We start from the raw sequence: 24,832 nt of genomic DNA, 5'->3' as shown, positions 1-24,832 counted from the left end.
GGCTATTGTAAACAGTGCTGCAATAAACATTGGGGTGCATGTGTCTTTTTGAATTATGGTTTTCTCTGGGTATATGCCCAGTAGTGGGATTGCTGGGTCATATGGTCATTCTATTTTTAGTTTTTTAAGGAACCTCCATACTGTTCTTCATAGTGGCTGTATCAATTTACATTCCCACCAACAGTGCAAGATGGTTCCCTTTTCTCCACACCCTCTCCAGCATTTGTTGTTTGTAGATTTTCTGATGATGCCCATTCTAACTGGTGTGAGGTGATACCTCATTGTAGTTTTGTTTGTTTTTTATAAATTTATTTATTTATTTAATTTATTTTTGGCTGCTTTGGGTCTTTGTTGCTGTGCGTGGGTTTTCTCTAGTTGCGGCGAGCGGGGGCTACTCTTTGTTGCCATGCACGGGCTTCTCATTGTGGTGGCTTCTCTTGTTGCGGAGCACAGGCTCTAGGCGTGTGGGCTTCAGTAGTTGTGGCTCACGGGCTCTAGAGTGCAGGCTCAGGAGTTGTGGCGCCTGGGCTTAGTTGCTCCGCAGCATGTGGGATCTTCCCAGACTAGGGCTTGAACCCATGTCCCCTGCATTGGCAGGTGGATTCTTAACCATTGCACCACCAGGGAAGCCTACCTCACTGTAGATTTTTTTTTTTTTTTTTTTTTGGTACGTGGGCCTCTCACTGCTGTGGCCTCTCCCGTTGCGGCGCACAGGCTCTGGACGCGCAGGCTCAGCGGCCATGGCTCACGGGCCCAGCCGCTCTGTGGCACGTGGGATCCTCCCGGACCGGGGCACGAACCCGTGTCCCCTGCTTCAGCAGGCGGACTCTCAACCACTGCGCCACCAGGGAAGCCCCTCACTGTAGTTTTGATTTGCATTTCTCTAATAATTAGTGATGTTGAGCAGCTTTTAATGTGCTGTCTTGTTTGGAGAAATGTCTATTTAGGTCTTCTGCCCATTTTTGGATTGGGTTGTTTGTTTTTTTAATATTGAGCTGCATGAGCTATTTATATATTTTGAAGATTAATCCTTTGTCCATTGATTCGATTGCAAATATTTTCTCCCATTCTGAGGGCTGTCTTTTCGTCTTGTTTATGGTTTCCTTTGCTGTGCAAAAGCTTTTAAGTTTCATTAGGTCCCATTTGTTTATTTTTGTTTTTATTTCCATTACTCTAGGAGGTGGATCCAAAAATATCTTGCTGTGATTTATGTCAAAGAGTGTTCTTCCTATATCTTCCTCTAAGAGTTTTATAGTGTCTGGTCTTACATTTAGTTCTCTAATCCATTTTATTTTTGTGTATGGTGTTAGGGAGTGTTCTAATTTCATTCTTTTACATGTAGCCGTCCAGTTTTCCCAGCACCACTTACTGAAGAGACTGTCTTTTCTCCATTGTATATCCTTGCCTCTTCTGTCATAGATTAGCTGACCAAGGTTATCCATTTTAAATATAGCAGTGTGTACATGTCAGTCTCAAATTCCCAATCTATCCCTCCCTCCTACCCTTCTGCCCTGGTAACCATAAGTTCTCTCTCTAGGTCTGTGAGTCTGTTTCTGTTTTATAAATAAGTTCATTTGTATCATTTTTTTTTAGTTTCTGCATATCAGCAATTTCATATGATACTTGTCTTTCTCTGTCTGACTTACTTCACTTAGTATGATAATCTCCAGGTCCATCCATGTTGCTGCAAATGGCATTATTTCATTCTTTTTAATGGCTGAGTAATATTCCATTGTATATATGTACCACACCTACTTTATCCATTCATCTGTCAATGGACATTTAGGTTGCTTCCACGTCTTGGCTATTGTAAATAGCACTGCAATGAACACTGTGGCGCATGTATCCTTTCAAGCCATGTTTTTCTCGGGATATATGCCCAGGAGTCGGATTGCTAGATCATATGGTAGCTCTATTTTTAGTTTTTTAAGGAACCTCTATACTGTTCTCCATAGCAGCTGTACCACTTTACATTCCCACCAACAGTGTAGGAGGGTCCCTTTTCTCCACACCCTCTCCAGCATTTATTATTTGTAGACTTTCTGATGATGGCCATTCTGACCAGTGTGAGGTGCTTTCTCATTGTAGTTTTGATGTGCATTTCTCTAGTATTTAGTGATGTTGAGCATCTTTTCATGTGTCTCTTGGTCATCTGTATGTCTTCTTTGAAGAAATGTCTATTTAGGTCTTCTGCCCATTTTTTGATTGAGTTGTTTGTTTTGTTATTGAGCCACATGAGCTCTTTGTAAATTTTGGAGACTAATCCTTTGTTGGTCGCATTGTTTGCAAATATTTTCTCCCATTCTGTGGGTTGTCTTTTCATATTGTTTATGGTTTCCTTTGCTGTGAAAAAGCTTTTATGTTTAATTAGGTCCCATTTGTTTATTTTAGTTTTTATTTCCATTACGCTAGGAGTCAGCTCAAAAAAAGATATTGCTGCAATTTATGTCAAAGAGTGTTCTGCCTGTGTTTTCCTCTGTGAGTTTTATAGTACCCAGTCTTACATTTAGGTCTTTAATCCATTTTGAGTTTATTTTTGTATATGGTGTTGGAGAACGTCCTAATTTCATTTTTTTATATGTTGCTGTCCAGTTTTCCCAGCACCATTTATTGAAGAGATATCTTTCCTCCATTGTATAGTTTTGCCTCCTCTGTCATAGATTAATCGACTATAAGTGTGTGGTTTATTTCTGGGCTTTCTATCCTGTTCCATTGACCTATATTTCTGTTTTTGTGCTAGTACTATACTGCTTTGATGACTGTACCTTTGTAGTATAGTCTGAAGTCTGGGAGACTGATTCCTCCAGCTCTGTTTTTCTTTCTCAAGATTGCTTTGGGGCTTCCCTGGTGGTGCAGTGGTTGAGAGTCCGCCTGCCGATGCGAGGGGTGCGGGTTCGTGCCCCAGTCCGGGAGGATCCCACATGTCACGGAGCGGCTGGGCCCATGAGCCATGGCCGCTGGGCCTGCGCGTCTGGAGCCTGTGCTCCGCAACGGGAGAGGCCACGACAGTGAGAGGCCCATGTACCACACACACACAAAAAAGATTGCTTTGGCTATTCAGGGTCTTTTGTGTCTCCATACAAATTTTAAGATTTTTTGATTCTAGTTCTGTGAAAAATGCTATTGGTAATTTGATAGGGATTGCACTGAATCTGTAGATTGCCTTGGATAGTTTAATCATTTTGACAATATCGATTCTTCCAATCCAAGTACGTGGTATATATTTCCATCTGTTTATGCCACCTTTGATTTCTTTCATCAGCTTCTTATAGCTTTCAGACTACATGTCTTTTGTCTCCTTAGGTAGGTTTATTGGTTCTTGCCCTCTTGTGGGCAGGGCAGTGCTCAGGAAGACTTTAAGCAGCCTGACTGCTGGTAGGTGGGGCTACATTCCTGCCCTGTTGGTTGTATGGCCTAGTGTGTCCCAGCACTAGAACCTATGGGCTGTTGGGTGGGGCTAGGCCTTGGGGAGGAAATGGCGACCTCCAGGAGGGCGCATGGTAATAAGTACTTGCCAGAACTGCTGCTGCCAGTGTCTTTGTCCCTGCAGTGAGCTACAGCCACCCCCCCCCGCCTTGGCGGGAGACACTCCAACACTAGCAGGTAGGTCTGGCCCAGTCTCTTATGAGGTTACTGCTTTTTTTCCCTGGCTCCTGGTGCATGAGACCTTGTGTATGCCCTGCAAGAGTGGAATTTCTGTTTCCCCCAGTCCTGTGGAATTCCTGTGATCAAAACCCATTGGTCTTCAAAGCCAGATTCTCCTCCCTTTGCCAGACCCCCAGGCTGGGAAGCCTGACATGGGGCTCAGGACTTCCACTCCTGTGGGAGAACTTCTGTGGTATAATTATTTTCCAGTTTGTGGGTCACCCACCAGGAAGGTTTAGAATTTGATTTTATCGTGATTGTGCCCTTCCTACCATCTTGTTGTGGCATATTCTTTGTCTTTGGATGTACGGTATCTTTTTTGGTAGCATTTTTTGTTGATGGTTGTTCAGCAGTTAGTTGTGATTTTGATGTTTTTGTAAGAAGGCGTGAGTTCACATCCTTCTACTCTGCTTTCTTGCCAGACAATGCATATTCAAGTAGTCCCTGTAGCTGGTTTTAAATGGAAAAATTTTTTTCTTATTGTGGCAAAATATATATAAGATTTGCCATTTTCATCATTTTAAAGTGTACAATTCAGTGGTACTAGTTACATTCACAACATCGTACAACCATCACTACTATCTATTTTCAAAACTTCTATTACCACAAACAGAAACTCTGTAACACTAAGCAATAACCCTTAGCCTCTGGTAATCTCTGATCTACTTTCTGTCTCTTTGAAGTTGTCTATTCTAGATATTGCATATAATTGGAATTGTATAATGTTTGTCCTTTTGCATTTGGCTTATTTCACTTACAATATGCTTTCAAGGTTCATTGTGTTTGTAGCATGTATCAGAACCTCATTGCTTTTTATGACTGAATAATTTTTGTACATGGTGTAGAATTTTGATAGGCATTACACTGAATCTGTAGATCACTTTGGGTAGAGGTATTGACATGTTAACAAATTAAATCTTCTGCCCATGAACACAGGCTGTCTTTCCATTTATTTAGGTCTTCTATAATTTCTCTCAGCAATACTTCGCAGTTTCCAGTGTACAAGTCCTTCACCTCTTTGGTTAAACTTATTCCTAGGTATTTTATTCTTTTAAATGCTACTGTAAATAGAATTGCCTCCTTCATTTCCTTTTCAAATTGTTTACTGCAGGTGTATAGAAACACAATTGATTTTTGTGTGTTGATCATATACCCTGTAATTTTGCTGAATTTGTTTATTAATACTAGCAGTTTCTTGTGCATTCTTCGGGAGTCTCTCTCTATAGGATCATGTCATCTGCAAATAGAGATAGTTTTATTTCTTCTTTTCCAGTTGGATGCCTTTTCATTCTTTTTCTTATCTAATTGCTCTGGCTAGAATTTTCAGTAAAATATTGAATACCAGTGGGGAAAGTGACCATGGTTGTCTTGTTACTGATGTTTGGAGGAAAGTTTTCATTCTTTCCTTTCAAGAATTTTAAACAGTTGAAAATAAAAGTAAATACTGGTTTCCCTCTTAGTATTTGATCACCTACAGAATATAGGCATAACTATATCTTCATCCTAAGCTTTTGATAAACATTTTCAACTAACTTACCCCCAGAGACCCTCATTTAAGCAGAAAATGATCCATAAGTCAGTATTCTTGCTCTTTGATTAAATACTTAAAATACAGTAAAGAGAAAATTAGAATTCTGAAATGTGGTTACTTGCCAAAATTAAATTGTATAGATAAAAAACAAAACCCATTTCTGGTGTAACATTACTTTTAAAAAGGTCTTATTTGGATTAGTATAGAAATAAAAGTTACTCTTCTGCCTATAAGAGAATAAACCAGTGATTAAAAATACACTTTATACAGCAGGAGGGATCCTTGTGGTGACAGAACTATTCTGTATCTTGACTGTGGTGGTGGATACGTGAACCTACATATGTGATAAAATTGCACAGAACATATACACATATATACAAATGAATATATATTGTAAAATTTAGAAAACTGAATAAAGATTGGTGCATTGTATCATCAATTTCCTGGTTCTGATATTGTACTACAGCTTTGGAAGATGTTATCATGTCAGGAAAGTGGGAAAAGGGTACATATGATCTATGTTTTACTTCTCAAAATGACAAACCTACAATTATATGAAAACAAACTTTATAGAAGGACAGTCACCATTACTGCATTTTTTGTAGCAGTGCCAGCAGCAGCAAAAATTTGCAAAGAGGAAGACAAACCAATGGCAGTGAATTATATATTTTCCTTTTAGAGAATAAAGAATATAGAAGTTCACATGAAATATTAGTGTGTAGGTGTTTGTTTAATTTATAAACAAATTTTATTGACATATTGAGCTTTATTGACATGTCACTAATTGCTTGTTTTCTGGGGAAAAAAAATTTACCTAAAACATGGAACTATATTTTCCTGCTGGAGAATTCTTACATTTAAAACTTGCCAAGTCGATTAACAGGCAGTGATTTCAGGACATATTTGTAAGTGGAAAGAGCGAAGTATGAAAGAGTATAAATTGTATGCCATCTTTGTATAAGAAGAGAAATGAGATAAAATAAATGAAATGGCTTAATTTTATAAAAATAAACATATGAAAGGTAAACCAGAAACTAATTAATTTGGTTACTTATAGGGACTACACAGAAGGAATGCAGCAGGGAATAGTAACACATCTCTATGTATACTTTTTTGTAAAGTTTTGACTTTTGGAACCACATCAGTTGTTTTACACAGTCAAAAAACAAAAATAAAAAAGGATGAGAAAAAAATATCAAAATTGCATATAAACATCAACAAGCTAACCTAACTACTTCAAATGACTGACTAATTCTTCATATGGAGAACTAATCCAAGTAGTTCTGAACACAGTAATTTGACTATATACCTTCAAACTAAAGACAAAAAAGAATGCAAACAAAAATGCTTTTGCAGGTTTGTTTTTAGCAGGTCAGGAATTTTGAAACCATTTTGTATATACTGTAGGAATAAGCAAGTGTGCAAATGGACTGCTGCTAATAGAAGTCAGAGGTCTACTGTTTGAAAAGGAGTGCAAATATGGAAAGGGGGAAGGCAAGGAAAGACACTATATCACTATGAACTCATGACTTTCAAAAAGGCCAGTTAACAGAAAGAATGATGGGATTAGAAAATCACTGCTATGCAACCGTCTTAGTAATTAATACTGGCTCAGTAAATTGCCTTCCCCAATGTGGGTGGGCATCATACAATCCACTGAGGGTCTGAATAGAAGAAAAAGCAGAGGAAGGGAGGATGGGTTCCCTGCTTGCCTGCTTTAGCTGGGATATTGCTCTTCTGCCCTTGAACTGAGATTTTACACCATTGGCTTCCCTGGTCGTCAGGCCTTTAGTCTTAGACTGAAATTATACCACTGGCTTTCCTGGACCTCCAGCTTGCTGATGGTACATGGTAGGACTTAACCTCCATAATTGTATGAGTCAATTCCTCATAATAAATCTATCTATATAGGTAATTGTATATATAATTCATTATTAATCTATTATTAATTAATAATTATTACATCAGTAATAATTTTTATTGTTATTATTATATTACTATATGTATGTACATTTGCTATTGGTTCTGTTTCTCTGGAAAACCACAACCTAATGCAATTGCCAAAACAAAACATAAAATGTAATAATCATTTAAAATTGATCTAAAAATACAAAATGTTCAGTTTAATTTCAGGTTTTAAAAAATCCAAGTCTTTGGAATGGTCTTACAAAATAATAAAACAAATCTAAACAAATGGAATAAATAAAGAGCTTATTACTAAAGCTAATAAAACAGCTCTATTGACTAGGTCTGAGTAATTTTATGATGGGTGGAAAAAAACAATCAGAAACACATAATTTTTATACATTGTAAGATATCTTGGCTTGTACTTAAATTCATTAATTCTAACACCAAGTCATGGAGTGATATACATAAATAACAGGGATCTTTAGAAACAAATATTGAGGGAAATTAAATAAATACTGGCAAATTCCTAAGTGACCCATAACAAAGTTTCTTGCTCCTCCCTTGCTACTTGAAAGCTCACTGCTATGGGAGCTACTGTGTATATGTATAACTGAATCACTCTGTTGTACTAACACAACATTGTTAATCAACTATACTCCAATATAAAATAAAAAGTTAAAAAAAAATGTTAAGCTGTAAGCAGATTGATGGGTTCAGAAGAAAAAAGGAAAAACACCATGAAAACTTAGGATAGCTTGAGTGGAGCTGATTCAGGGGAAAGCAACAGGTAAGTCTGGTTTGCTTACATGGTATCACTACTGTCCAAAAATACGTTCTCATTTCCTGTCTACTTTTACTTCTAAGTTTGTTATACTTCATACAACTGTATCAGAGATTAATTTGGTTTAGCAGGTAACTGCTTTCAAACACAAGATTATATGTGATTCAAAAATTGTTACTTGCCACTTGCTTTCTATATATCCCTTTGTACAGTTTGAGTTCTTATTATGTACATCTACTGTCTCTTTCAAAATATATTAAATGAGTTAAACAAAAAAATAATGCTTCTCACTTAATATCTAGTTGAGATTGGTTTCACCAAGGAAATTGGAACTTTGGTTAGAGGAAGGAGGAATGGTAATTGACAACAAAAATATCTGTGGGATAGGGCACATGAAAATATTTGGAACTGGGGGGAGTATGGCTAGGGAAAGCAGCTATAAAAACAGATAAAGGGGTACAGGTGATAGATGAAGCTGTCAAAGAAGGACACCTCTTTGAGAAAACTCTTCCCTTTGTCCCTACTGTACTCTAAGTGGCACTCCCCATATCTTTTTATCTAGACTACTACTGATTAATACTATACTTCACCTACATTATGAAAAAAATAGACTTGTAGCCCTGACTTGAGGTTATAACCACAAATAACAACACAATTTCTATGGAAAATGCATTCTAAGGTTCACTCAAATGATTTAAAAAACACTCAGACCCAAGATTGAACCAGAAAGAAATAGAAAATATGAACAGACCAATCACAACTACTGAAATTGAAACAGTAATTTAAAAACTACCAAAAAACAAAAGTCCAGGATCAGATGGCTTCATGGGCAAATTCTACCAAACATCTGGACAAGAGTTAAAACTGACCCTTTTGAAACCATTCAAAAAATTGCAGAGGAAGGAACACTTCTGAACTCATTCTATGAAGTCAGTGTAACTCTGATACCAAAACCAGACAAACATATCACAAAAAAAGAAAATTACATGCCAGTACACACATGTAAATATCTTCAACAAAATATAAGCAAACCAAATCCAATGATACATTAAAAGGATCATACATCATGATCAAGTGGAATTTATCCCAGGGATGCAAGGATTTTTCAATATCAGCAAATCAATCAACATGAAACACATTAATAAATGAATAATAAAAAGCATGTGATCATCTCAATAGATGCAGAAAAAGCTTTTGATAAAATTCAACATCCATTTATGATAAAAATTCTCCAGAAAGTGGGCGTAGAGGGAATATACCTCAACATAATACAGGCCACATATGACAAACCCACAGCTAATATCATACTCAACAGTGAAAAGCTGGAAGCATTTCCTCTAAGATCAGGAACAAGACAAGGATGCCCTCTCTTGCCACTTTTATTCAACATAATTTTGGAAGTCCTAGCCACAGCAATCAGAGAAGAAAAACAAATAAAAGTAATCCAAATTGGAAATGAAGTAAAAGAAGTAAAACTGTCACTGTTTACAGATGACATGATACTATACCTAGAAAATCCTAAAGATGCCACCATAAAACTACTAAAGCTCATCAATAAATTGGTAAAGTTGCAGGATACAAAATTAATATACAGAAATTTGTTGCATTTCTATATACTAACAATGAAAGAGAAATTAAACAATCCCATTTACCAGCATATCCAACAGAATAAAACACCTAGGAATAAACCTACCAAAGGAGGAAAAAGACCTGTACTCCAAAAACAATAAGACTCTGATGAAAGAAACTGAAGATGACACAAACAGAAACACATACCGTACACCTGGATTGGAAGACTCAATATTGCTAAAATGACCATACTACCCAAGGAAATCTACAGATTCAGAGCAATCCCTATCAAATTACCAATAGCATTTTTCACAGAACTAGAACAAGTAATTTAAAAATTTGTATGGAAACACAAAAGACTCTGAAGAGCCAAAACAATCCTGAGAAAGAATGGAGCTGGAGGAAGCAGGCTCCCTGACTTCAGGCTATACTGTAAAGCTACAGTCATCAAAACAGTATAGTACTGGCACAAAAACAGACACATAGATCAATGGAACAGGAGAGACCAGAAATAAACCCACACACTTATGATCAATTAATCTACAACAAAGGAGGCAAGAATATACAATGGAGAAAAGGCAGTCTCTTCAATGAGTGGTGATGAGAAAACCGAACAACTACATGTAAAAAGATGAAATTAGGACATTCTCTAACACCATATACAAAACTAAAATGTATTAAAGATCTAAATGTAAGACTGGATACTATAAAACTCACAGAGGAAAACACAGGCAGAACACTCTTTGACATAAATCGCAGCAGTATCTTTTTTTGAGCTGACTCCTAGCGTAATGGAAATAAAAACTAAATTAAACAAATGGGACCTAATTAAACCTAAAAGCTTTTGCACAGCAAAGGAAACGATAAGCAATACGAAAAGACAACCCACAGAATGGGAGAAAATATTTGCAAACAATGCGACCAACAAGGGATTAGTCTCCAAAATTTGCAAAGAGCTCATGTGGCTCAATAACAAAAAAACAAACAACCCAATCAAAAAATGGGCAGAAGACTTAAATAGACATGTCTCCAAAGAAGACATACAGATGACGAAGAGGCACATGAAAAGATGCTCAACATCGCTAATTACTAGAGAAATGCACATCAAAACTACAATAAGAAAGCATCTCACACTGGTCAGAATGGCCATCATCAGAAAGTCTACAAATAATAAATGCTGGCGAGGGTGTGGAGAAAAGGGAACCCTCCTACACTGTTGGTGGGAATGTAAAGTGGTACAGCTGCTATGGAGAACAGTATGGAGGTTCCTTAAAAAACTAAAAATGGAGCTACCATATGATCTAGCAATCCCACTCCTGGACATATATACAGATAAAAACATGGCTTGAAAGGATACATGAGCCCCAATGTTCATTGCAGTGCTATTTACAATAGCCAAGACACCAAAGCAACCTAAATGTCCATTGACAGATGAATGGATAAACAAGGTGTGGTGTATATACACAATGGGATATTACTCAGCCATAAAAAGAATGAAATAATGCCATTTGCAGCAACATGAAAGGACCTAGAGATGATACTAAGTAAAGTTAGTCAGACAGAGAAATACAAATATCATATGATATGACTTATATGTGGAATCTAAAAAAACATGATACAAATGAACTTGCTTACAAAACAGAAACAGACTCACAGACATAGAAAACAAACTTATGGATACCAAGGGAAAAGTGGGGGGAAGGGAGGGATAAATTAGCAGTTTGGGATTAACAGATTCACATTACTCAATATAAAATAAACAACAAGGGCCTACTGTATAGCACAGGGAACTATATTCAATATCTTGTAATAACCTATAGGTTGTAATAACATATACACACACACACACACATATATATGTATATAAAATTGAATTGCTTTGCTGTACACCTGAAACTAACACAACAGTGTAAATCAACTATACTTCAATTTAAATAAATAAATAAATAACATTTCGAAACATAACCCATAACCCATTTCTAAGTTAGAGTAGATATATTAACTTACAACATGAGACCATAAGCTCCCAATGGGTAGATGTTTCATTTTCCTCATCTTTACCCATCCATCCATCATATTGTATGGCACACAGAAGATACAGCTGGAAAGGTAAATGAGCTGAACATATGAAGTACTTTAAAACTTGAACCCCCTGTTCTGCTTATTTCAATTTTTCCAGCCTCAGTGGATAGATATAAATATTCTTCCCAGAATACATAGGCAGTAGCCTTTTACACATAATGACTTCATTCAAGGCACCCTTGACAGGCCAATATGAAAATAACCGATGGCCGATAAGCCTTCTAGGTTCCTCTAGATTCCTTACTCTGCTGGCTTCACTGTATTCCTAGCTCTTGAACCAGCAATTATGTTCCAAGACAATGTATTACTTGTCCATCCATGTAAATCCAAAGAGGGTGTTTCCCTCAGTTTTACCCTAAGCTAGTCTCTTAAGCATAGGCTGGGGAAACTGGGCTAAATGGGTATTAAAATAAAGGTATCATATATCACCATCATATGAACATGGCAAAACACATCATAAATAAAGAATTTTACTTCTTTAAGAAAAAATACTTCTACTCAGGTATAAACCATTCATTTCTGCAAAGAAATGATTTATCTTAAATCATCACTTTAACAAATATGACCTTTTTCTTTTAAGACACACGAGTATATTATTTCAGCAACAACGAACTTACTCATCATTGTCTTCTGTAGTAGATTCCTTTCTTTTGGTTATACTGAGGTGATTCCAGTTTTTCCTCTTTCCTATATGTGTGCAATAAAAAGAATGTAAAGTTAAGGCAAAAACTGTCAAATTTTAAATAGAATTTAAATCACCAACTTTTCAACAGAAAATAAAAGGGTTGACAAATGAAAGAAGAGTAGGTAAAGAAAAAGTATCCTGAAATTTGTTACGAGAAAATTTTTTCACTATTGTGGATAACTTTTCAATAGGTAGTTTTTTTTTTAATTTGCCAGTCTCCTAATGTTTTATTCATGATTACATTATATAGAAGAAATAATCTTTTGAATAAAATTTCCACTGGGGCTTGGTATATTAAAAAGAAAAACTAGATAAACCCACTTTGATAATATAACTAGTTTAAAATACATTAGTTTTTCATCAAATATTTTCATGAGGAGGGACCCTCAAGATGGTAGAGGAGTAAGACATGGAGATCATCTTTCTACCCACAAATACATCAGAAATACATCTACACGTGGAACAACTCCTACAGAACACCTACTGAACGCTGGCAGAAGACCTCAAGTTTCCCAAGAGGCAAGAAATTCCCCACGTACCTGGGTAGGGCAAAAGAAAAAAGAAAAAACAGAGACAAAAGAATAGGGACAGGACCTGCACCTCTGGGAGGGAGCTGTGAAAGAGGAAAAGTTTCCACACACTAGGAAGCCCCTTCACTGGCGGAGACAGGGCGTGCCAGGGGTAAGCTTCGGAGCCACGGAGGAGAGCACAGCAACAGGGGTGCAGAGGGCAAAGCAGAGAGATTCCCGCACAGAGGGTCAATGCCGACAGCACTCAACAGCCCAAGAGGCTTGTCTGCTCACCCACCAGGGCAGGTGGGGCTGGGAGCTTTGGCTTCGGCTTCACAAGTCAGATCCCAGGGAGAGGACTGGGGTTGGCTGTGTGAACACAGCCTGAGGCGGGCTAGTGCAACACAGCTAGCTGGGAGTCCAGGAAAAGTCTGGAACTGCCTAAGAGTCAAAAGACCATTGTTTCGGGGTGCGCAAGGAGAGGAGATTCAGAGCACTGACTAAATGAACTTCAGAGACAGGTGCAAGCCACGGCTATCAGCCCGGACACCAGGCACAGGCATGAAACACTAACGCTGCTGCTGCAGTCACCAAGAATCCTGTGTGCAAGCACAGGTCAATATCCACACCCATGCCGCAGGGAGCCTGTGCAGCCCACCACTGCCAGGGTCCCATGATCCAGGGACAACTTCCCCAGGAGAACACATGGCATGCCTCGGGCTGTTGCAGCGTCATGCTGGCCTCTGCCACCCCAGGCTCACCACACATTCTGTACCCTTCCCTCCCCACAGCCTGAGTGAGCCAGAGCCCCCAAATCAGCTGTTCCTTTAACCCCCTCCTTTCTGGGCAAAGAACAGATGCCAGAGGGCGACATACATGCAGAGGCAGGGCCAAATCCAAAGCTGAACCCTAGGAGCTGTGCGAACAAAGAAGAGAAAGGGAAATTTCTCTGTTCAGCCTCATGAGTAGCGGATTAAATCTCCACAATCAACTTGATGTCCCTGCATCTGTGGAATACCTGAATAGACAACAAATCATCCCAAAATTGAGGCAGTGGACTTTGGAAGCAACTACAGACTTGGGGTTTGCTGTATGTGACTGACGAGTTTCTGATTTTTATGTTTATCTTAGTTTTCAGCACTTGTTATCTTTGGTAGATTTGTTTACTGATTTTGCTGCTCTCTTCTTTTTTCTTAATTACCTTTCTTATTTTAATAATTTAAAAAATTTTCAATTTTAGTAACTTTATTTTATTTCATTAAAAAAATTATTTTTTCTTACTTTCTTTTTTTTCCTCCCCTTTCTTCTGAGCTATGTAGCTGACAGGGTCTTGGTGCTCTGGCCGGGTGTCAGGCCCGAGCCCTGAGGTGGGAGAGCCGAGTTCATGACATTGGACCACCAGAGACCTCACAGCCACACATAATATCAATCGGCAAGAGCTCTCCCAGAGATCGCCAATTCAACACTAAGACCCAGCTCCACTCAATGACCAACAAGCTACAGTGCTGGACACCCCATGCCAAACAACTAGCAAGACAGGAACACAACCCCACCCATTAGCAGAGAGGCTGCCTAAACTCAAAAGTTCACAGATACTCCAAAACATACCACTGGATGCAGTCCTGCTCACCAGAAAGACAAGATCCAGGCTTATCCACCAGAACCAGTCCCCTCCACCAGGAAGCCTACACAACCCACTGAACCAACCTTACCCACTGGGGGCAGACACCAAAAACAATGGGAACTAAGAACCTGAAGCCTGCAAAATGGAGACCCCAAACACAGTAAGTTAAGCAAAATGAGAAGACAGAGAAATAAATACACAGATGAAGGAGCAAGGTAAAAATCCACCAGACCAAACAAATGAAGAGGAAATAGGCAGTCTACCTGAAAAAGAATCCAGAGTAATGACAGTAAAGATGATCCAAAATCTTGGAAATAGAATGGAGAAAATACAAGAAACGTTTAACAAGGACCTAGAAGAAATAAAGAGCAAACAAACAATGATGAACAACACAATAAATGAAATTAAAAATTCTCTAGAAGGAATCAATAGCAGAATAACTGAGGCAAAAGAATGGATAAGTGACCTGGAAGATAAAATAGTAGAAATAACTACTGCAGAGCAGAATAAAGAAAAAAAATGAAAAGAATTGAGGACAGTGTCAGAGACCTCTGGGACAACATTAAACGCACAAACATTCGAATTCTAGGGGTCCCAGAAGAAGAAGGGAAAAAGAAAGGGACTGAGAAAATAGTTGAAGAGATTATAGTTGAAAACTTCCCTAATATGGGAAAGGAAATAGTCAATCAAGTCCAGGAAGCACAGAGAGTCCCATACAGGATAAATCCAAGGAGAAACACACCAAAACACCTATTAATCAAGTTATCAAAAATTAAATACAGGGCTTCCCTGGTGGCACAGTGGTTGATAGTCCGCCTGCCGATGCAGGGGACGCGGGTTCGTGCTCCGGTCCGGGAAGATCCCACATGCCGTGGAGCGGCTAGGACCGTGAGCCATGGGCGCTGAGCCTGCGCGCCGGAGCCTGTGCTCCGCAATGGGAGAGGCCACAACAGTGACAGGCCCGCATACCGCAAAAACAAAACAAAACAAAAATTAAATACAAAGAAAAACTATTAAAAGCAGCAAGGGAAAAGCAACAAATAACATACAAGGGAATCCCCATAAGGTTAACAGCTGATCTTCCAGCAGAAACTCTACAAGCCAGAAGGGAGTGGCAGGACATATTTAAAGTGATAGAAGGGAAAAACCTACAACCAAGATTACTCTACCCAGCAAGGATCTCAGATTTGATGGAGAAATTAAAACTTTACAGACAAGCAAAAGCTAAGAGAATTCAGCACCAGCAACCAGCTTTACAACAAATGCTAAAAGAACTTCTCTAGGCAGGAAACACAAGAGAAGGAAAAGACCTACAATAACAAACCCAAAGCAATTAAGAAAATGGTAATAGGAACATACTTATTGATAATTACCATAAATGTATATGGATTAAATGCTCCAACCAAAAGACACAGACTGGCTGAATGGATACAAAAACAAGACCTGTATACATGCTGTCTACAAGAGACCCACTTCAGACCTAGGGACACATACAGACTGAAAGTGAGGGAATGGAAAAAGATATTCCATGCAAATGGAAATCAAAAGAAAGCTGGAGTAGCAATTCTCATATCAGACAAAATAGACTTTAAAATAAAGACTATTAGAAGAGACAAAGAAGGACACTACATAATGATCAAGGGATCAATCCAAGAAGATGATATAACAATTGTAAATACTTATGCACCCAACATAGGAGCACCTCAATACATAAGGCAAATGCTAACAGCCACAGAAGGGGAAATGGACAGTAACACAATCATACTGGGGGACTTTAACACCCCACTTTCACCAATGGACAGATCATCCAAAATGAAAATAAATACAGAAGAAACACAAGCTTTAAATAACACAGTAAACAAGATGGACTTTATTTATATTTATAGGACATTCCATCCAAAACCAACAAAATACACTTTCTTCTCAAGTGCTCATGGAACATTCTCCAGGATAGATGATATCTTGGGTCACAAATCAAGCCTTGGTAAATTTAAGAAAATTGAAATCATATCAAGTATCTTTTCCAATCACAATGCTATGAGACTAGATATCAAGTACAGGAAAAAAACAGTAAAAAATACAAACACATGGAGGCTAAACAATACACTACTAAATAACCAAGAGATCACTGAAGAAATCAAAGAGGAAATCAAAAAATACCCAGAAACAGGGCTTCCCTGGTGGTGCAGTGGTTAAGAATCCACCTGCCAATGCAGGGGACATGGGTTGAAGCCCTGGTCTGGGAAGATCCCACATGCTGTGGAGCAACTAAGCCTGTGCTGTGTTCCACAACTACTGAGCCTGTGCTCTACAGCCCGTGAGCCACAACTACTGAGCCCACGAGCCACAGCTACTGATGCTTGTGCAACTAGAGCCTGTGCTCCGCAACAAGAGATGCCACCGCAGTGAGAAGCCCATACACCACAATGAAGAGTAGATCCTGCTTGTCGCAACCAGAGAAAGCTCGCGTGTAGCAACGAAGACCCAACACAGCCTAAAATAAATAAAATAAAATAAAATAATTTTTTTAAAAAAAGGTTTTAACAAACATGAAGTTCTAAACAAAAAAACCTAGAAACAAATGACAATGAAAACACAATGACCCAAAACCTATGGGATGCAGCAAAAGCAGTTCTAAGAGGGAAGTTTAGAGCAGCACAATCCTCCCTCAAGAAACAAGAAAAATCTCAAATAAACAATATAAGCTTACACCTAAAACAATGAGAGAAACAAGAACAATAAAACCCCAAATTTAGAAGAAGGAAAGAAATCATAAAGATCAGATCCGAAATAAATGAAAAAGAAATGAAGGAAACAATGGCAAAGATAAATAAAACTAAGAGCTGGTGGGCTTCCCTGGTGGCGCAGTGGTTGAGAGTCCACCCGCCGATGCAGGGGACACGGGTTCGTGCCCAAGTCCGGGAAGATCCCACATGCTGCGGAGTGGCTGGGCCCCTGAGCCATGGCCCCTGAACCATGGCAGCTGAGCCTGCGCGTCCGGAGCCTGTGCCCCGGAGAGGGAGAGGCCACAACAGTGAGAGGCCCGCATACCTCAAAAAAAAACAAAAACAAAAACAAAAACAAAAAAAAACTAAGAGCTGGTTCTTTGAGAAGATAAACAAAATTGATAAACCATTAGCCAGACTCATCAAAATGAAAAGTGCGAAGACTCAAATCAACAGAATTAGAAATGAAAAAGGAGAAGTAACAACTGACACTGCAGAAATACAAAGGATCATGGGAGATTACTACAAGCAACTATATGCCAATAAAAGGGACGACCTGGAAGAAATGGACAATTTCTTACAAAAGCACAACCTTCTGAGACTGAATCAGGAAGAAACAAAGTATAAACAGACCAGTCACAATCACTGAAATTGAAACTGTGATTAAAAATTTTCCAACAAACAAAAGCCCAGGACCAGATGGCTTCACAGGCAAATTCTATCAAACGTTTAGAGAAGAGCTAACACCTATCCTTCTCAAACTCTTCCAAAATATAGCAAAGGGAGGAACACTCCCCAACAAATTCTACCAGGCCACCATCACCCTGATACCAAAACCAGACAAAGATCTCACAAACAAAGAAAACTACAGGCCAATATCACTGATAAACATAGATGCAAAAATCCTCAACAAAATACTAGCAAAGAGAATCCAACAGCACATTATAAGGATCATACACCATGATCAAGTGGGGTTTATCCCAGGAATGCAAGGATTCTTCAATATAGGCCAATCAATCAGTGTGATACACAATATTAACAAATTGAAGGATAAAACCATATGATAATCTCAATAGATACAGAAAAAGCTTTCTACAAAATTCATCACCCATTTATGATAAAAACTCTCCAGAAAGTAAGCATAGAGGGAACTTACCTCAACAAAACAAAGGCCATATATGACAAATCCATGGCCAACATCATTCTCAGTGGTGTAAATCTGAAACCACTTCCACTAAGATCAGGAACAAGACAAGTTGCCCAATCTTACCTCTATTATATAACACAGTTTTGGAAGTTTTAGCCACAGCAATCAGAGAAGAAAAAGAAATAAAAGGAATCCAAATTGGAAAGGAAGAAGTAAAACTGTCACTGTTTGCAGATGACATGATACTATACATGGAGAGTCCTAAAGATGCTACCAGAAAACTACTAAAGTTAATCAATGAATTTGGTAAAGGAGCAGGATACAAAGTTAATGCACAGAAATCTCTTGCATTCCTATACACTAATGATGAAAAATCTGAAAGAGAAATTAAGGAAACACTCCCATTTACCATTGCAACAAAAAGAATAAAATAACTAGGAATAAACCTACCTAAGAAGGTAAAAGACCTATACTCAGAAAACTGTAAGACACTGATGAAATAAGTTAAAGATGATAAAAACAGATGAAGAGATATACCACTTGATTGGAAGAATCAACATTGTGAAAATGACTTACTACCCAAAGCAATCTACAGTTTCAATGCAATCCCTATCAAACTACCAAAACCATTTTTCACAGAACTGGAATAAAAAATTTCACAATTTGTATGGAAACACAAAAGACCCCAAATAGCCAAAGCAATCTTGAGAAAGAAAATCGGAGCTGGAGGAATCAGCCTCCCTGACTTCAGACTATACTACAAAGCACAATAATCAAGACAGTATGGTACTGGCACAAAAACAGAAATACAGATCACTGGAACAGGACAGAAAGCCCAGAGATAAACCCATGCACACATGGTCACCTTATCTTTGATAAAGGAGGCAAGAATATACAATGGAGAAAAGACAGCCTCTTCAGTCAGTGGTGCTGGGAAAACTGGACAGCTACATGTAAAAGAATAAAATTAGAACACTCCCTAACACCATACACAAAAATAAACTCAAAATGGATTGAAGACCTAAATGTAAGGCCAGACACTATCAAACTCTTAGAGGAAAATATAGGCAGAACACTCTATGACATAAATCACAGCAACATCCTATTTGACCCAACTCCTAGAGAAATGGAAATAAAAATAAAAATAAACAAATGCGACCTAATGAAACTTCAAAGCTTTTGCACAGCAAAGGAAAGCATAAACAAGATGAAAAGACAACCCTCAGAATGGGAGAAAATATTTGCAAATGAAGCAACTGACAAAGGATTAATCTCCAAAATACACAAGCAGCTTATGCAGCTCAATATCAAAAATAGAAACAACCCAATCCAAAAATGGGCAGAAGACCTAAACAGACATTTCTCCAAAGAAGATATCAGACTGTCAACAAACACATGAAAGGATGCTCAACATCACTAATCATTAGAGAAATGCAAATTAAAACTACAATGAGGTATCACCTCACACTAGTCAGAATGGCTGTCCAAAAAATCTACAAACAATAAATGCTGGGAAGGGTGTGGAGAAAAGGGAACCCTCTTGCACTGTTGGTGGGAATGTAAATTGATACAGTCACTATGGAGAACAGTATGGAGGTTCCTTAAAAAACTAAAAATAGAACTATCATATGACCCAGCAATCCCACTACTGGGCATATACCTGGAGAAAACCATAATTCAAAAAGAGTCATGGGAGAAGCAGCTTCTCAACTCCTCGAGTCTCTGTCTGCTTCGGCCTCCTCGCCTCCACTCCAGCCTCCACCATGTCCATCAGGGTGACCCAGAAGTTCTACAAGGTGTCCACCTCCAGCCCCCGGTCCTTCAGCAGCCGCTCCTATACCAGTGGGTCGGTGCCCACATCAGCTCCTCGGCCTTCTCCTGGGTGGGCAGCAGCAGCAACTTCCGGGGTGGCCTGGGCACCAGCATGAGTCTGGCTCGAGGTTATGGCGGGGCCCTGGGTTTGGGGGGCATCACAGCTGTCACAGTGAACCAGAGCCTGCTGAGCCCCCTCAAGCTGGAGGTGGACCCTAACATCTAGGCCATGCGCACCCAGGAGAAGGAGCAGATCAAGACTCTGAACAACAAATCTGCCTGCTTCATCGACAAGGTGCGACACCTGGAGCAGCAGAATAAGATATTGGAGACCAAATGGAACCTCCTGCAGCAGCAGAAGACAGCCCAGAGCAACACAGACAACATGTTTGAAAGCTACATCAACAACCTCTGGCATCAGTTGGAAACCGTGGCCCAGGTGAAGCTGAAGCTGGAGGTGGAGCTTGGCAACATGCAGGGGCTGGTGGAGGACTTCAAGACCAAGTACAAGGAAGAGATCCAAAAGCACACAGACATGGAGAATGAATGTGTCATCATCAAGAAGGATGTGGATGAAGCTTACATGAACAAGGTAGAGCTGGAGTCCCACCTGGAAGGGCTGACTGAATACATCAACTTCTACAGGCAACTGTATGGAGAGGAGAGGCAGCCGCAGATTTCTGACACCTCCGTTGTGCTGTCCATGGACAACAGCCACTCTCTGGACCTGGACGGCATCATCGCCGAGGTCAAGACCCAGTATGACGATATCACCAACCGCAGCCAGGCCGAGGCTGAGACCATGTACCAGATCAAGTATGAGGAGCTGCAGACATTGGCTGGGAAGCACGGGGATGACCTCCGTCACACGAAGACAGAGATTTCTGAGATGAACCGGAACATCAACTGACTCCAGGCTGAGATTGAGGGCCTCAAAGGCCAGAGGGCTTCCCTGGAGGCTGCCATTGCTGATGCTGAGCAGTGTGGTGAGCCGGCCATCAAGGATGCTCAGGCCAAGCTGGCTGAGTTGGAGGCTGCTGTGAGAACTGCCACGCAGGACATGGCACAGCAGCTGCGTGAGTACCAGGAGCTGATGAACATCAAGCTGGCCCTGGACATGGAGATTGCCACCTACCACAAGCTGCTGGAGGGCACGGAGAGCCGGCTGGAGTCTGGGATGCAGAACATGAGTATCCACACCAAGACCACCAGTGGGTATTCAGGTGGACTGACCTCAGCCTACGGGACCCCTCGCCTCAACTACAGCCTGAGCTCCTACCAGTCCAGCTTGGGCTCTGGAGGGGGCTCTGGCTCCTTCAGCTGTACCAGTTCTAAGACTGTGGTTGTGAAGAAGATTGAGACCCACGATGGGAAGCTGGTGTCTGAGTCCTCTGACGTTCTGAACAAGTGAAAGCCTCCTGCGATCCCTCCCAGCCTCCCCACTCACTTGCTCCTGCAAGAAGGAGTTGTGTGGGGGAGTGTCAGAACCAGAGACCTGAGGCTCAGCCCCGTCCTTAGCCCACCCCGGGGGAAGTCAACTGCCTGGGCTCACGCCCCCAACTAAAAGCCAATCCAAGAGTAAAGCTTCAGCTGGCTCTGCCAACACACACACACACACACAAAAGAGTCATGTACCACAATGTATATTGCAGCACTATTTACAATAGCCAGGACATGGAAGCAAGCTAAGTGTCCATCGACAGATGAATGGATAAAGAAGATGTGGCACATATACACAATGGAATATTACTCAGTCATAAAAAGAAACAAAATTGAGTTATTTGTAGTGGGGTGGATGGACCTAGAGTCTGTCATACAGTGAAGTAAGTCAGAAAGAGAAAAACAAATATCGTATGCTAACACATATATATGGAATCTAAAAAAAAAAAAAGGTTCTAATGAACCTAGGGGCAGGACAGGAATAAAGATGCAGACGTAGAAAATGGACTTGAGGACGTGGGGAGGGGGAGGGTAAGCTGGGACAAAGTGAGAGAGTAGCATGGACATGTATACACTACGAAATGTAAAATGGACAGCTAGTGGGAAGCAGCCGCATAGCACAGGGAGATCAGCTCCATGCTTTGTGACCACCTAGTGGGGTGGAATAGGGAGGGTGGGAGGGAGACGCAAGAGGGAGGGGATATGGGGATATATGTATATGTATAACTGATTCACTTTGTTATACAGCAGAAACTAACACAATTGTAAAGCAATTATACTCCAATAAAGATGCTGAAAAAAAAAAGGGATTTCACGAGAGCAACCAACTGGTTCCTTAAAAAAAAAATATATATATATATATTTTTTTTTAAAAAAAATCAAAGTATATTAAAGTTTCCAGCTTGCATTATTTAACCCCATTTTTTTGTCTCAGAGTTGACAACAAGGGATTGTTGATACTAATATCTAGAAAATAGTGAGTTCCTCAGGATATCACAGTAAAATAAATACGATTTTAGAGGTAAAAGTACCTGACTGTTTAAATGCATACTGATTTAGTAAATTCTTGGAAAGATCTTTAGTACCTATGAAAATATTTCAAATACTGTATGGTATCACTTATAAGTCAAATCTAAAAAAATAATACAAATGAATGTACATGCAAAACAAAACAAAAAAAAGTAATATTTTTTTTGATATTATCTCCTCAGGCAAGGAAAACAAAAGCAAAAATAAACAGGACTACATCAAACCAAAAAAGTTTTGCATAGCGAAGCAAACTATCGACACAACAAAAAGGCCACCTACTGAATGGGAGAAGATATTTACAAATGATATGCCTGGTAAGGAGTTAATATCCAAAATATATAAAGAACTTATACAACTCAACATCAAAAAACCAAACAACCTGATTAAAAAATGGGCAGAGGATCTCAACAGACATTTTTCCAAAGAAGACATACAGATGGCCAGCAGGCACATGAAAAGATGCTCAACATGACTAATCATCAGGGAAATGCAAATCAAAATCACCTCATACATGTCAGAATGGCTATTATCAAAAAGACAAGAAAAAACAAGTGTTGGCAAGGATGTAGAGAAAAGAGAATCCTTGTGCACTGTTAGTGGGAATGTAAATTGGTGCAGCCACTATGGAATACAGTGTGAAGGTTCCTCAAAAATGTAAAAGTAGAACTACCATATGACCCAGCAATTCCACTCCTGGGTATTTATCCAAAGAAAATGAAAACACTAATTAGAAAGGATATATGCATCCCTACGTTCACTGCAGCATTATTTATGATAGCCAAGATATGAAAAGCAACGTAAGTGCTCATCAACAGATAATGTGGTATATATATACAATGGAATATTACTCAGCCATTAAAAAAGAATGAAACTGCCACTTGTGACAACATTAATGGACCTAGAGGGTATTATGCTAAGTGAATTAAGTCAGAGAAAGAAAGACAAGTGTCATGATTTCTTTTATATGTGGGATCTAAAAAACCAAATAAATGAACAAATGTAACAAAACAGAAACTGTCATAGATACAGAGAACAAACAGGTGGTTGCCAGAGGGGAGGGAAATGGAGGGATGAAAGAAAATGGTGAGGGAGATTAAGAGTAAAAACTTCCAGTTATAAAATAAGTAAGTCCCAGGCATGAAATGTACATTTGGGGAATATAATCAATAGTAATGTGATATTTTTTTTATGGTGATAGATCGTAACTAGACTCATGGTGGTGATCATTATGTGATGTATAGAAATATCGAATCTCTATGTTGTACACCAGGAACTAACATAGTGTTGTATGTCCATTATACCTCCAAACCAAACAAACACATAGAAAAAGAGATCAGATTTGTGGTTACTAGAGGCACAGGGTAGCGGGGAGGAGGAATGAGATGAAGGTAGTCAAAAGGTACAAACTTCAGTTATAAGATAAATAAATGCTAGGGATGTAATGTACAACACAATAAATATAATTAATACTGTGATATGTTATATATGAAAATTGTTAAGAGAGAAATCCTAGGAGTTCCCATCACAGGGAAAAAATTTTTTTCCTTTTTCTTTTATTTTGCTTCCATATGAAATGATGGATGTTCACTAAACTTATTGTGGTAATCATTTCATGATGTATGTAAGTCAAATCATTATGCTGCACACCTTAAACTTAAACAGTGCTATATGTCAATTATAGCTCCATAAAACTGGAAGAAAAGGAATCGGTTGAATGACAATAAAAAAAACTGTATCTTTCCTAATTTTTTTTTATCCATTTTATCAGTTTCTGAAAGAGGTAGTTTAAAATCTCCTATGATGATTAGGGATTTGTGAGTTTCTCCTTGCAATCCTGTCCTATTTCGTCATGTTTTGAGTTTTTATTTTTGATGCACAAAGGTCAGGATCCTTTTTCTGGTAGTGAATCTTTCCTTCTCTCATTATGTAAAAATTCGTATTATCTTCAATAAAGCCTTTTTGTCTTAAAGTCTATTTTGGTCTATATTAATATTAATATTCTTGTACCAACTCTTTGCTTTTTTAAAAAGCTAATATTCACTGCTTTTTTATCCTTTCACATTAAATCATCTGACGTCTTTTCTTAAAGTATAATAATAATATTTTAAAGTATAGCTAAAATATGTATTGAACACTTACTATATGCCAGGCACTGTTCTAAGTCTTTTTCGTACATTAATTCTTTTACTTCTCACAACAATCCTGAGGTAGATATTATTATTTTCCCCATTTTACAGGCAAGTAAACAAAAATACCATTAAAAAGTCAAGTGACAGATATTCCATCTGCTCCCTGAAAATTATAAGGACCTTAAAATTTTTAATTCCCTTCTGCTTCCTCATAT

The 24,832-nt window shown here is 38.9% G+C and overlaps 1 protein-coding gene and 1 pseudogene across 5 annotated transcripts in view; one reads left to right on the top strand and one right to left on the bottom strand.

Moving 5' to 3' along the window:
• The window catches only part of ITGB3BP (integrin subunit beta 3 binding protein), a 91,179-nt gene that overhangs the window by 24,050 nt on the left and 42,297 nt on the right, over positions 1-24,832 (bottom strand). For 4 of the 5 annotated variants that reach the window (XR_009565134.2, XR_009565132.2, XR_009565133.2 and 1 more), the window contains exons 4-5: positions 12,134-12,203; positions 11,442-11,535 (exon numbers count right to left, since the gene is read on the bottom strand). Coding sequence is in view for 1 of the 5 variants with exons in the window: in XM_030865825.3 (XP_030721685.1) it covers positions 12,134-12,203 (70 nt within the window). In the remaining 4 variants the exon portion in view is untranslated. The remainder of the gene's footprint in view (positions 1-11,441; positions 11,536-12,133; positions 12,204-24,832) is intronic. The other variant, XM_030865825.3, reaches the window with a different exon arrangement.
• LOC115858214 (keratin, type II cytoskeletal 8 pseudogene) lies at positions 19,971-21,430 on the top strand (annotated as a pseudogene).

Source organism: Globicephala melas, chromosome 1 (genome assembly GCF_963455315.2).
Source record: "Globicephala melas chromosome 1, mGloMel1.2, whole genome shotgun sequence".
NCBI lineage: Eukaryota > Metazoa > Chordata > Mammalia > Artiodactyla > Delphinidae > Globicephala > Globicephala melas.
The sequence above is the reverse complement of the archived record's forward strand: the minus strand, read 5'-3'. Positions and strand labels throughout refer to the sequence as shown.